The 14627-nt window shown below is 43.7% G+C and overlaps 1 protein-coding gene across 1 annotated transcript in view; it reads left to right on the forward strand.

Moving 5' to 3' along the window:
- Nucleotides 1–14627, forward strand: part of CCDC83 (coiled-coil domain containing 83) — a 76762-nt gene that overhangs the window by 37820 nt on the left and 24315 nt on the right. Inside the window, exon 6 of the mRNA XM_002708468.6 lies at nucleotides 7988–8079. Coding sequence (XP_002708514.1) covers nucleotides 7988–8079 — 92 coding nt within the window. The remainder of the gene's footprint in view (nucleotides 1–7987; nucleotides 8080–14627) is intronic.

Raw genomic sequence — 14627 nt, forward strand, 5'->3', positions numbered from 1 at the left:
TTCCACATAATCATTTTTCTTTTTTTATTTTTTATTTTTTATTTTTTATTTTTTTTTTTTTTTTGACAGGCAGAGTGGACAGTGAGAGAGAGAGACAGAGAGAGAGAAAGGTCTTCCTTTGCCGCTGGTTCACCCTCCAATGGCCGCCGCTGCAGCCGGCGCACCGCGCTGATCCTGGCAGGAGCCAGGAGCCAGGTGCTTTTCCTGGTCTCCCATGGGGTGCAGGGCCCAAGCACCTGGGCCATCCTCCACTGCACTCCCTGGCCATAGCAGAGAGCTGGCCTGGAAGAGGGGCAACCGGGACAGAATCCGGCGCCCCAACCGGGACTAGAACCCGGTGTGCCGGCGCCGCAAGGTGGAGGATTAGCCTATTGAGCCACGGCGCCGGCCACATAATCATTTTTCTAACGTGTGGCTGAGCTTCTGTCGGTTCATGGGGTTTATTACTATTGGGGGTCTGTTCCAAGATTACATGACGTTCTGCCGGGGTGAGACCATCAGCTTTTTTATTTAAAAAATTTATGGTAAGTAAGGCAAGGTTGAGAATGTCTTTAGGGGAACGGGATAGTGCCCCTATTCCCCCTTTTTGTTTTAATACAAAGTTTTTCAGATACAGATTAGTGCGTTCCACAACGGCTTGTCCAGTAGGGTTATATGGGATGCCGGTTAAATGAGAGATATGAAAAGTTGCTAAAAACTCAGCAAAAGCCTTAGAAGTATAAGCAGGTCCATTATCAGTTTTTATTATATTAGGAATTCCCCGAGAAGCAAAACATTATAACACATGTTGCATTACATGGGAAGTGGACTCTTTGGCGGCGGCGGTAGCCATAACTACTCCTGAGTAAGTATCCACCGTAACATGGACACAGGATAGCTTGCCAAAGGCAGGGATATGAGTTACATCCATTTGCCAAATGTGACATGGATAAAGGCCCCGGGGATTAGCTCCAGTGGGCATAGTAACAGGCTGATGAATAACACATTTTTCACAATTTTGGACAATAGATTTAGCTTTACGAATAGGGATATTAAACCTCATACTTAAGGTCTTACTATTAACATGCCAAAGTTTGTGATATGCTGTTGCCTGTTCCATGGCAGTGCAAGCTAAAAGGAAGCGGGAATGTTGATCGGCAAGGGCATTTCCCGCGGTGAGAGGACCTGGCAGGGAGGTATGTGCTCTAATATGGGTGATAAAAATGGGATCTGATCTCCTAAATAAAGCGTGCTGAACAAGCTCAAAATAAGGAAACACTGTAGAACTTTTGGATATTAACGAAGGGGAGCCTAAGCCTCTTAACAGCATTAACAACATATAAGCTATCAGAAACGATATTAAGAGGACCCTCAACCATATTTAATAACTTAGCCACTACAGCTAGCTCTGCATGTTGAGGTGAGGGAGATGCAGTAACTGCATGATGCACCTGACCTTGTAAAATAGCCACCCTGGTACCTCCTTTTGCTCCATCAGTAAAAGCTATGGGTGCTTTGGGAATGGGATTAGAATAAACTCTTTTAAAATAGTGTAAGGGTACCGTGTCGCAAAATCTAATAAAGGGATGATTGGGATAATGGTTATCTACACTTATGTCAAGGGTGATGGTGATGTGGGACCATTGCCAAGTTTCCTTAGCCCACTCCTGAATGACTACAGACTCTAACGGAAGAATGCAGGACTGTGGTCTTCTCCCTGCAATTTCTACGACTCGGTGGATGGCTTGTAAAACTAAATTTCCCATAGCCTCCGCATAGGAGGTAATAGATCTGGGCATATGGTTATGTGGGTATATAAACAACAATGGTCCTTCTTGCCAGAGTAAAGCATAGGGATAATGACTTTGTATGAACACCAAAATACTTAAGGGCATAGTGGGGTCACACCGCTGCATAGCGGTGCTCTTAAGGCGCTGTTCAAAATTTTTTAATACTGCTTTTGCCTCCTTTGTAAGTTGTCTGGGTGAATTTAGGCATGCATCGCCTTCCAGAAGTCGGAACAAAGGGTGCATTTCTTCAGTAGTCATTTTACAATAAGGCCGAATCCAGTTTAAATTTCCACACAATTTTTGTAAGTCATTTAAGGTTTTAACATGATGAGTGGAGATGATGGGGGTTAAAGAACTCTGCCCAATTTGGTTTCAGGCGCCGCGGTGGGTGGGGAGTTGAATCCCCAGTATTTATAAAAAAAGCGGCTTCATCGTCATTACGAGCACTTTCGTTTTCAAGCATTTGCCTTCTAGTCTGTTTCTCCGGCCCAGACTCTAAAACTATGGGCCTCATCTCGCTGGAAGCATTGCCGGCAAAACAGCAACAGCGCATAGGATGACGGGGTGGTTCGTAAGGAGGAGCGGAGGACATTAAGGGCAACTCCGAGTATAGTGGAAGCGATCCCAGCATCTGCGGATGTTTCGCTTTTGGTCGGGCTCCTCCGCTTTCTTCCATCCTTTGTTCCTCTATACTATCTCCTTTTTCGCTACTGTCATGGGAGTCTTCACTGAGCTCCTCCAGTAGTTCAGAGCCTTCATCTAAGAGTTCCCCGATCTGGTCATCCTCTGACCGTAAAGCAGTATCTATCAGATACCACAAGCGGATCACTCCCTCCTCGACTCCAGCGTTTCGCAATTCACGTCCCACCCGTCTCCACCGAACCTGTGATAAATCTCCTTCTTCAACAAACCAAGGACAAGTTTTATATAGTATCCTCGTAAAATTGCACACAGCTACACTCTTTACGGGCGTCCCCGTTGCCTTTAAAAGGCGGCTAATCAATAAGTGCATTTTCGTGGTGGACTCTGTGTTCCCCATTGTACCGCGGTATTCCTAGGCTTTTTCCCCTAGACTCCCGTCTATAGACGTTTTATTTTTCTTACCTTCTTTCCGCGTCGCAGCGATCCGAGTCACGGCACCAGTTGCAGGCGTACACCTTCCGGATAGGTTAACGCCGGCGAGACCTCGGAGACACCAGACGCGTTTATCGGCTTTTCAGCTTCCACTTTATTTTTCAGCAGACTCGCGTTACATGTCGCGAACGCCCGCCCTGTTACCGGCATTCATTCACAACTCCTTCATTCACCACTCCCGCTTACTACTCGCATTCATTCATAGCTCCCGCCTGTTACCGGCGTTCATTCATAACTCCCGCCTGTTTCCGGCGTTCATTCATTACTCCGCCTGTTACCGGCGTTCATTCATTCACTCCGCCTTTTACCAGCGTTCATTCATTCCTCCGTCTTTTACCAGCATTCATTCACTCACCCGTCTTTTACCAGCGTTCATTCATTACCCCGTCTTTTACCAGCGTTCATTCATCACTCTGCCTTTTACCAGCGTTCATTCATCACTCTGCCTTTTACCAGCGTTCATTCATCACTCTGCCTTTTACCAGCGTTCATTCATTCCTCCCGCCCACCGTCCACCTATTTATATATGATTCACGGAAAACATGTTACCAACTAAGTGTGGGAAACATGCAATAACAGGATGCTTAAAGTCAAAACAGGATCTTGCAATTAGCAACGGGCAGGGTGGAAAAAGCCCAGCACTAAACTTCTTGTCGGGAGCGGCACAGCTGGCCAGGCTGTCCCGTTCCCCGACAGTCAGCCTTAGCACAGATGGTACTATGGTCCAGCACAGATAGTCAGCTGTCCAAACTGTTTCTGTTGAGGAGCTATCCCTGAGCTCTGGGAGGCATAAGGAGAAAGCTCCTGGGCTGCTCCTCTGAACTTCAGCTAGAAGGGGTACTGGGGTACTGGGTATACAAAAGAGTCACTGAAATATCCAGGCCAAGGTTACTTGTTCTCAATAAAGGAAAAGGAACAGAAAAAGTGGGGCTGTTACTTGTCAGTAGATAGTTCAGTCATAGAGCATCTTGATTTTTATACTTTACCAATACTCAAAGTTCTTTGTACGCTAAAAGCAAATGTTAAAACTTAGGTTCAAGTCTACTTATAAAAAGGAACATGATGAAATTTTTTTAAAGTACTGTCTGAAGATTAATCATTAATTCTTATAGTATAATACATTAAGGACAGAAGTCTTACATGGGAAGCAAGTGCACAGTGAACCCTGTTGTTGATTTAACAATTGACAGTCTTATTTATGATGTCAGTAATCACCTGAGCCTCTTGTCATGAGCTGCCAAAGCCTCTTGAGATCACAAACTCTGACCTTATTTAGACAAGGCCATCATCAAAGTGGAAGTTCTTTCCTCCCTTCAGAGAAAGGTACCTCCTTCTTTGATGACCCCTTCTGTCCACCGAGATCTCACTCACAGAGATCTTTCATTTAGGTCGTTTTTGCCACAGCGTCTTGGCTTTCCATTCTTGAGATACTCTCACAGGCTTTTTAGCCAGATCTGAATGCCTTAAGGGCTGATTCTGAGGTCAGAGTGCTGTTTAGGGCATTTGTCATTCTATGAGTCTGCTGTGTATCCCACTTCCCATGTTGGATTGTTCCCGCCTTTTTAATTCTATCAGTTATTAGCAGACACTGGTCTTGTTTATGTGATCCCATTGACACTTAATCCTATCTTTATGATCAGTTATGAACTTAAAACTGATCACTTTAACTAGTAAGGTGGCATTGGTACCTACCAACTTAATAGGATTTGGATTCCCATGGCAAGTTTTTAGCTTTACCTTGGGGGTAAGCATGACTTAAAATTTTTAAAAAAATTTATTTGAGGGTCTGGTGCTGTGGTGTAGAGGGTTAAGCTGCCACCTGCAGTGCCAGCATCCCATTTGGGTGTCTGTTCAAGACTTGGCTGCTCCACTTCCGATCCAGCTCTCTGCAATGGCCTGGAAAAGATGGAAAAGATGGCCAAAGTCCTTGGGCCTTTGCACCCATGTGGGAGACCCAGAAGAAGCTCCTGGCTCCTGGCTTTGGATCGGCAGAGCTCTGGCTGTTGCAGCCAACCAGGAAGTGAACCAGTGGATGGAAGACCTTTCTTTCTGTCTTTCCTTCTCTCGGTGTAACTGACTTTCAAATAAATAATTATATCTTTAAAAAATTTATTTGAGAGGAAGAAGGACCACAAAGAGAAAGCTCCCATCTGCTGGTTTACTCCTCAAATGCCCACAATGGCCAGGGCAGGGCCAAGCCAAAGCTGGAAGCTGGGAACCCAATGTAGGTCTCAAGGAATTCAGTTACTTGAGCCATCATTGCTGCCTCCTAGGAAGGCAATTAGTTGTGAAGTCAGGAACTGGAGCCAGGTTTGGAGCCAGCTTCGGAGACATGTCCACATTAGACAGGGAATCAGAGTATCCAGGAGTCTTGGAGCACAAAGTCATAATCTCACAAGCTCCTACCAGCGGTGTTTCAAACTCTTACAAGAAGGAGACTCTTACACACTCCTGCTGTCTTTGGCTACATTCACAAGTGAATGGTGAACAGTTGTTACTGAGAGCATCACTGAAATCACAAAGGTTACCTGCTTGAAGAAAAATAAAATTTTATGTGGAACTTGGAACAGTACCAAATGTTAAAATTGCCTTTTCAGTATAATGTGGCAATAGAACAACTTCAGTCAGAGCATATCTGGTCATCTATTTTTTATGACACAGTCAAGAGTTAATATTTAATGTTATTCTCCAGGTTTTATGATTTCTTTCTGAAACTAAGAATGTAAAATCCATGGCAGCTGAACTCCTGATCCCTCACAACTTTTCAATTGGTCGTTGTGTTTCAGTGGGCAGAAGTTTCATATAAATAACCTAATGGTGAGGGTCCTAAATAAAAAGAAAAGACATTCCATCGGAAATGAGATTAGAAGAATTAAGTATTCAAGTGATTACTTCAAATTAAAGGGAGAAAAATACAGGTTATATGGATGGATGGATATAGATAGGAATAATAAAGATTTCCACTCCTTATTTTCCAGATGTGAAGTTAGACTAGCTCCTAGAACCTAATGAAATCTCTTGTTTATAAATCACGGCTGCAGCAACTCTAGTTCAACTCTATCAGTTAAGGAAACTACCCTCTCCTGACCCCCTTTATCAATGATTGCACCTCTTGGGAGAACTCTCCCCTTCTCTCTTCTTATTCCTACTCCCCTCTCCACCAAAACTGCCACTAAGAGCCATCATTTGCTGCTGCTGCCGCCGCTGCTGCTGCTCTGTGCTGAAGCTGCAGATTGCTGCCCAGCAAAGACATGCAGTTTGCCAGATCTAATTTCCTTCAAAATATTTTGTCAGTATCCTGTTGCAGGGATACGGTAACAGAAAGATACAGTCCAGAAGTTTTTATTTCTGCTCTCAGAGTTTTCATCTGATAGTGGAAATAGTTAGGCAGGTACAAAGTATAGACAAGGGCTGAATCATTCAGTCCGGGCGTCTGGCTCCCTAGTTCTGGATGTAGCTTGCCTTAGCCTGGCTCCTGGTCTGATTGAAAGACCTGCAGATCTCCTGTAGCAGAAAATACCTAGGACTTCTGCTTTGGCTTCTTTGGTCTAAGAAGAAAATCTGCTTTGCAAGAGTGTCCTAAATGGCAGTTAGAGTCTATATCACTTCAAGACTTTTTTTTTTTTTTTTCATTACAGAAGTTTAATGAGACTATGTGGACCTATCAAGAAATCTAGCAACCATGATTTTCAACATTATTTGTGTGGGGAAATACTTCCTGACTTCCAAATAATTATCCTGCATATGTTATAAGTAATGCACAACTAGTGGGGACATAAAAGATGAGAAGTTATAATAAATTATAGCCAACTTTGATTAGTCTCAGATTAACCTATTTGGCATACTACACATTCCTCCTATTTCACATTTCTGACTGCTTCACTTGATTCAGTCTCTCCTCAAATCTTACCTCCTCAAAAAAGCTTTCTTGTGTCACCCTATCTAAAATAAAGAATTTTAATTTTTCTTCATGCACACATCACTACCTGAAATATTTATTTACTTATTTACTTACGATCTTCCTTCCCCATGAGAATGTACCTGTGACAATGGACAAAGGTTGTATCTGTCAAAATCAGCAATATTCCAGTGTGTTCAATTGTGTCTGGCATGTGGAAGGAGTTTGTCAATTATTGTTGGGGTGGGGGGGACTAACTGGACTCACTTATCCAGCTTTACTTCTCTCTAACATAGCCTTAATGCCACTGGACTACATTTTCCTTTAAAAGGAGGCATTGAGTACATAAGCATCTTTCATGACCTAAAATTTTTTGATTCTTTGTTCTCTCAATAATGACATTTACAAGCACAAGCAAGTTTGTAGACTCCCAAGGATAGGGAACGTCTGGCCTGTGGCCTACATGTGGCCAGTGAAATCATTTGGTCTGGCCCTGCCAAAGAAACTGCAGGCAGGAATCAAAACTCAATAAATCTATAGCAGGCTAATTTTTAAGCTGACAATTTTGTATGGCCCATGAATGATGTCACAAATATCGAAATGGCCCTTCTCAGACAAAAGCTTCCCAGCCCTGGGAGAACCCTGCACATCATCTCATCTCACGTTCTTGTCTGAACTCAAGCTCAGCTGAGCCAGGTCTACTGACTTTCACCGCCCTGCCTACTGCTCACTTTCCTCTTCTGATTCGGTCTTTCCTGCCCTGGGAAATGCATGCCAAGAACACTGGAAATCTAGTTAGATGGAGTCAGATGTACAGGATGTTACTCAAGCAGATAATAAAATCTTTATATTCCTGTTGTGGGTCATGAGTTGTGTGATCTGAAAAGTAGACTGTCACACAAGTACCAAAGTGATTGAAATTCTCTTTTGGAGACACAATCCTATGACAATACAGACATTCTCTGGAGAGAATGTTAGTAGGTGTTAGTAAGGTGTTAGTAAATTATTGGAGCATTTCAATAATTTCCAAATTATTGGAGGAACTATATGTACTAAAAAAATACTCTGAAATTTTAGGGAAAAATACATAGAAAACAGAGGTAAGGATCACAGAAAGTGAAATTGACCAGTATCATAATTTTACTGAGGAGTGGTCTCACTAAGGCTTCTAATTTTCTTCTTAAAGAACAGTATAAAATCACTCTGGAAGATGCTAGAAAGAGAATAATCAGAGAAACTTTGTTGCAACTGGACCGAAAAAAGGAATGGGCCACACAGGTATATTTCAATTTTTAAAAAAACATATTTTTTAGTGGTATGTTGGTAGTTTAGAACTTGATTCTGAAGTTAAGCAGTTTGAATCTGAATCACAGTTCTTTGCTTATTGGCTGTATAATTACATTTTCTACTTATTTTGGGGGGTTTCTGTTTCCTAGTCTATAAAATGGAGGTAATAATAGCATTTTCCTTAAAGAGATGGAGTAAAGATTGAATACGATGATTCAACTAGAATAGTTTCTCACAAAAAGTAAGAGTTCAGTTATTATTTTCAGTTATTTTAAAAGTATATTAATAGGCCAGCGCCGTGGCTCAATAGGCTAATCCTCCACCTGTGGCACTGGCACACTGGGTTCTAGTCCTGGTTGGGGCACTGGATTCTGTCCTGGTTGCCCCTCTTCCAGGCCAGCTCTCTGCCGTGGCCTGGGAAGGCAGTGGAGGATGGCCCAAGTCCTTGGGCCCTGCACCCCATGGGAGACCAGGAGAAGCACCTGGCTCCTGCCTTCGGATCAGCGCAGTGCACTGGCCGTAGCGCACTGGCTGCGGTGGCCACTGGAGGGTGAACCAATGGCAAAAAAAAGGAAGACGTTTCTCTCTGTCTCTCTCTGTCACTGTCCACTCTGCCTGTCAAAAACAAGTATATTAATAATGGCTATATTAATATAAAAGTTTTGGATGAATTATGAAATGAAATGTAACTACTCTAAAAAGTACTTCCTTATATATTTGAACTTAGGAGAATATACTTTATATTCCTGGTGCTTTAAAAATTCAGTATATGAGGGTACTTCAAAACTTCATGGGGGACAGCACTGTGGCATAGTGGGTAAAGACACTGCCTACAGTGCCCGTCTCCCATATGGGTGCTGGTTTGAGTCCCGGCTGCTCCACTTCTGATACAACTCTCTGCTATGGCCTGTGAAAGCAGTAGAAGATGTCCAGATCCCTGGGCTCCTGTACCCACATAGAAGACCTGGAAGAGGCTCCTGGATCCTGACTTCGGATCTGTCCAGCTCCAGCCATTGCGGCCATTTGGAGAGTGAACCAGCAGATGGAAGACCTCTCTCCCTCTCTCTCTTTCTCTCTCTCTCTCTGCCTCTGCCTTTCTGTAACTCTGCATTTCAAATAAATAAGTACATCTTTAAAAAATTCACAGAAATAAAATTAAAATATATTTATTTTAGGGCAAAAAATTTTTGAAACCCATGCATAATTTCTTCAGAATATGCATTTTCCATGAGTTTTTTTTTAAGATGTACTTATTTATTTGAAAAGCAGAGAGAGAGAGAGAGAGAAACAGGAAGAGAGAGATAGAGATCTTCCATCCATTGGTTCACTCCTCAAATGGCCAAAATGCCAGGGCTTGGCCAGGCCAAAGCCAGGAGCCTAGAACTATATCTGGACATCCCACATGGGTGGCAGGAACCCAGGTACTTGGGCCATCTTCTACTGCCTTCTAAGATACAGTAGAGGGAGCTGGATTAGATGTGGGGCAGTTGGGACTCAAACTAGTAGTCAGATATGGGATGCAGGCATCTCAACCATCGGCTTAACCTGATGTGCCACAACAGTCTCCTTTCCATGAACTTTTGAAGTATATTCATACAAAACATTTTTGAGGTATAATTTCCAATTTTATATGTTCTCTATTTTTGGTTTGTTTTACACAGTCCTTCTCCTGTTTCCAAACTAGCTCCTAAATCAGTGAGTGCCTAACAGGAATTGTCTTCATCTGGGACGCCCCTTCTTCAGAATCATGAACAGCTGGTCTTTTAAAAAGTTCTTTACAGAATGTCAGTTGTTGGTCTTGTTCTTACAGTGTTATGCTCCCCACTGCATGGTTTTTACTAATTTTCACAAATACAGAGGATTTGCAGGACTGACCAATGGTTTGTGTGCCCAAGCAATTTGACCATTTTGTGACTGAATATGATGAATTCAACCATTCAGTGATCTGATTAAAATTCATATGTAAATCAAATAAGCATATAGCTTTAAGTATATATCATGAGGACTGTTCCAAATACTCTTTCAAGCATTTTACACTTAAGTCTCTCAGCAATTCTGCAAGGTGTAGGAATTTACTAATGAGGACTTGTGTGTGTGTGTGTGTGTGTGTGTGTGTGCGTTTTCCCAGAGCAAATGAGATAATTCAGATTCAGTTTATGAGGCTGAAGCAGTGTTGTGGTGCAGCTGCTTGGGATGCTCGCATCCCATATCATAGTGCCAATTCAAGCCCCAGCTGCTGGGCTAATGATCTAGCTTCCTGCTATGGTGCTGGGAAGCAACGGAGAATGGCTCAAATACTTGAGTTCCTGACACCCATGTGGGAGACCTAGATGGAGTTCCTGGCTCCTGGCTTCAACCTGGCCTAACTCTGGCTATTGAAGTCCTTTGAGGAGTGACCCAAAGGATAGAAAAATCAATGTCTGTCTGTCTCTCTTTCTCTGCCTTTCAAATAAATAAATCCTTTTAAAAATTCAGGAATTCTTCAGATTATAGCTTATTATCATTATACTATATGTTTTTTCCACATAGTGTCAATCAGAATTTGCCTCATTTTAGCTGGCTATTTTAATGTATAAACTTCCTATAATTCAGTACTGTGCAACCTCAGCCGCACACTGGAGCCATCTGAGAAATAGTCTTTTTTTTTTTTTTTTTTTTAAGGCAGAGTGGACAGTGAGAGAGAGAAAGGTCTTCCTTTTCCATTGGTTCACCCCACAATGGCCGCTGCAGCCAGCGTACCACGCTGATCCGAAGCCAGGAGCCAGGTGCTTCTCCTGGTCTCCCATGCGGGTGCAGGGCCATCCTCCACTGCACTCCCTGGCCACAGCAGAGAGCTGGCCTGGAAGAGGGGCAACCGGGACAGAATCCGGCGTCCCGACCAGGACTAGAAAGAACCCGGTGTGCCGGCACTGCAGGCGGAGGATTAGCCTATTGAACCCCAGCCGAGAAATAGTCTTAACCCAGGTGGTATCTATATTCTTCCCATAGTGCTGCCAATGTAATTGTCCCAGAATATTGCCTGGGCTTCTGGATTTTTCAGAGCTTCCAGATTTGAGTTCTAAGGTTGAAATTACTACACCATTTTCAGCAAACTAAGCTATTAGCCAATTAGCTTCAGCTAGAAGCTGTCTTCATCTTCTGTTCAAATAAAATTCTATGCTGGAAGAAACTAGAATTATTACCTGTGGCTATAGTATAAAAATTCCTAGGAAACATATGTCCACTTTTAGTTTAATAAGCATGATTAAATGATTTTTAATTGTAAACCTTCCAGTTCTAAGACTTAGCAAATTTACACTTAACATACTTTTAAATTATTTTTATCCATGTTTATGATCTAGTATATTTTGCCTAATTTCTCTTGATTGTGACCTTCAGTTGCTGAATATTGAATTATAACACGATATCCATATAAAGCATCCCAGAGAAATACAGTGTCATCAACCATAAAATTCTTTTCAGGTTGGCGGGGGGAGAGAGGAAGAGAATATCATTATGTTTTTAGAACTGTGTCTACAAAACACCTGAATCTGTTAAAAATTGATTAATGTCGCTGGCATAGCAGGCAAAGCCATGGCCTGCAACACCATCCCACATGGGTGCTGGTTTGAAACCCAGCTGCTCCACTTATGATCCAATTCCCTGCTTATGTGCCTGGGAAAGCAGTGGAAGATGGCCCAAAGTCCTTGGGGCCTTGCACTCATCTGAGACCTGGAACAAGCTCCTGGATCCTGGCTTTGACCTGGCATGGCCTGGCCCAGCCAAGTTATTAGGGCCATTTTGGGAAGTGAACCAGCAGATTGAAGCTTCTCCTTCTCTCTCTCCGTAACTCTTTCAAATAAATACATCTTTTAAAAAATTAGTTAAAAATTAAAAAACCTAAAGTAATTGAAAATGAATTCATATTTTAATGACCCAACTAATACTTTTCATCTTTTTTCTGTAAAGTGCCTTTCTTCAGGAGATTGTGTAGCTATCTATGGCCTGCTACTTTAAAACCACTTGCTATTAGGTTTGCAAATGTGCACACTGTTATGAATGACAGGCAGAAATTTTTCAAATTTAAAAGATGTATTGGGGCCAGCACTGTGGTGTAGTAAGCTTAGCCTCTGCCTGCAGCGCCAGCATCCCATGGGGGTGCCGGTTTGTGCCCTGGCTGCTCCTCTTCTGATCCAGCTCTCTGCTGTGGCCTGGGAAAGCAGTGGAAGGTGGCCTAAGTGCTTGGCCCCCTGCATCTGCATGGGAGACCCAGAAACTCCTGGCTTCTGGCTTTGGATGGGCCTAGCTCCAGTTGTTGCATTCACTGGGGAGTGAATCAGCAGATGGAAGACTTTTCTCTTTCCCTTTCTGTCGCTCCCCCTCTTCGTGGAGGAACAACACAGGACCCTGCGCTGTTCTTTTGTCTGCTCGGCCCTCCCCGGGTTTGCTGCTGGTTCTTCCCGGGTTGGCTACTATCCCTTCCACCTCCGTGGAAGGGCAGTTCCCCCTGGCCACATTCCCCACTTCTGCAGGGGAGCGGCACACCGCCGGCCGGCTCTCTCGGGGGCTGCACAGGTGTTCCTTCAGCTAGATGTTCCCCTTAGATGTTCCCGGTGCATGCCGTCTCTCTCCTCCTTTATAGTCCTCCTCTGCCAATCCTAACTCGGCTGCCCACATGCCGAGTACGCTGCTCTCCAATCAGGAGCAAGTCCTACAGTTTATTGGCTGAACTGGAGGCAGCTGTGCAGAAGCTGTTTACTTCTCTCCCAGCGCCATATTGTGGGAGAGCAGATGCATAGAATAAGTCTTAATTCCAGTAACTCAGTCCAGTCCGGGCTGCTCCTCACAGATCCCCCTTTCTTTTTATTTTTTGGCGTTGATACGCGCCTGCCTTCGGTGTCCCGCGGCACACACTCTGCTCTATCTGCTCTACTTGCTAGAGTTGCCACAGGTTCTTACACGTCCTATCAATCAGGCAAACCGAATCCGGGTCCTCTCTTCGCCATGTTGTGAGGAGGTTTTTAGGCGCTGATGCGTGCCTGTGTTCGGTGCCCCGCAGCGCATGCTCTGCTCTGCCTGCAGGGGCTTACAAGCCCTAACAATCAGGCAAACCGAATCCAAGCCTTCTCATTGCCATATTGTGGGGGAGACTTATTAGTGTTGGTTCGTGCCTATCTTCGGTGACCTGCAGCTCATACTCTGGTCGAGCTGCTTGCTGGTGCTTACCGCCTTAATCAGGCAGACCGAATCCAAGCCTCCTAATTGCTGTATTGTGGGGAGGCCTTACTGATGTTAATTCGTGCCTGTCTTCGGTGACCTGCGGTGCATAAGCTGCTAGCCGCCCGCATGTGCTCATCGCCTCACTTAATCAGGCAGACCGAATCCAAGCTTTCTCATTGCCATGTTGAGGGGAGGCCTTTCTATTTCTCTATTTCTCTATCTCCGGGCATTCCTATTTCCCCCATTTTACTTCTATCTTCCAGCATTCCTATTTCTCTCATTTTACTTCTAAACTTCTGTTTCTCTTATCCCTGCGGCTTTCCGGCGCCTCGCCCTGCCAGCAGCTTCACGGCTCTGCGCGGCTTCCCGGCGCCTCGCCCCGCCGGCGGGCTCCGCCCTGAGGCTGCTTTTTTTTTTTTTTTTAATCTTTTATTTAATGAATATAAATTTCCAAAGTACGACTCATGGGTTACAATGGCTTTCCCCCCTCTACCGTCCCTCCCACCCACAACCCTCCCCTTTCCCACTCCCTCTCCCCTTCCATTCACATCAAGATTCATTTTCGATTATCTTAATATACAGAAGATCAGCTTAGTATACCTTAAGTAAGGATTTCAACAGCTTGTTCCCACACAGAAACATAAAGTGAAAAATAATAGATGATTTTTTTTTAAATCATGATGAAATCAGATCAGACCTATTGTCATGTTTAATCCCAGTGAGAGTCAAGTTGGGAATTGATAATTTCTTTCTTTCTTTTTTTTTTTTTTTACAGAAGATCAGTTTAGTGTACATTAAGTAAAGATTTCAATCGTTTGCACCCCCATAGAAACACAAAGTGAAATATACTGTTTGAGTACTCGTTATAGCATTAAGCCTCAGTGTACAGCACATTAAGGACAGAGATCCTACATGAGGAGTAAGTGCACAGTGACTCCTGTTGTTGACTTTACAAATTGACACTCCTGTTTATGGCATCAATAATCTCCCTATGCACCAGTCATGAGTTTCCAAGGCTATGGAAGCCCCTTGAGTTCTCCGACTCTTATCTTGTTTAGACAAGGTCATAGTCAAAGTGGAGGTTCTCTCCTCCCTTCAGAGAAAGGCACCTCCCTCTTTGAAGACCTGTTCTTTCCACTGGGATCTCACTCACAGAGATCTTTTTGCCAGAGTGCCTTGGCTTTCCATGCCTGAAATACTCTCATGGGCTTTTCAGCCAGATCCGAGTGCCTTTAGGGCTGATTCTGAGGCCAGAGTGCGATTTAGGACATCCGCCATTCTATGAGTCTGCTGAGTATCTCACTTCCCATGTTGGATCACTCTCCCCTTTATTTATTCTA

The sequence above is a fragment of the Oryctolagus cuniculus genome, chromosome 1 (assembly GCF_051225735.1).
Source record: "Oryctolagus cuniculus isolate XC-2025 breed Fujian yellow rabbit chromosome 1, ASM5122573v1, whole genome shotgun sequence".
Taxonomy (NCBI): Eukaryota; Metazoa; Chordata; class Mammalia; order Lagomorpha; family Leporidae; genus Oryctolagus; species Oryctolagus cuniculus.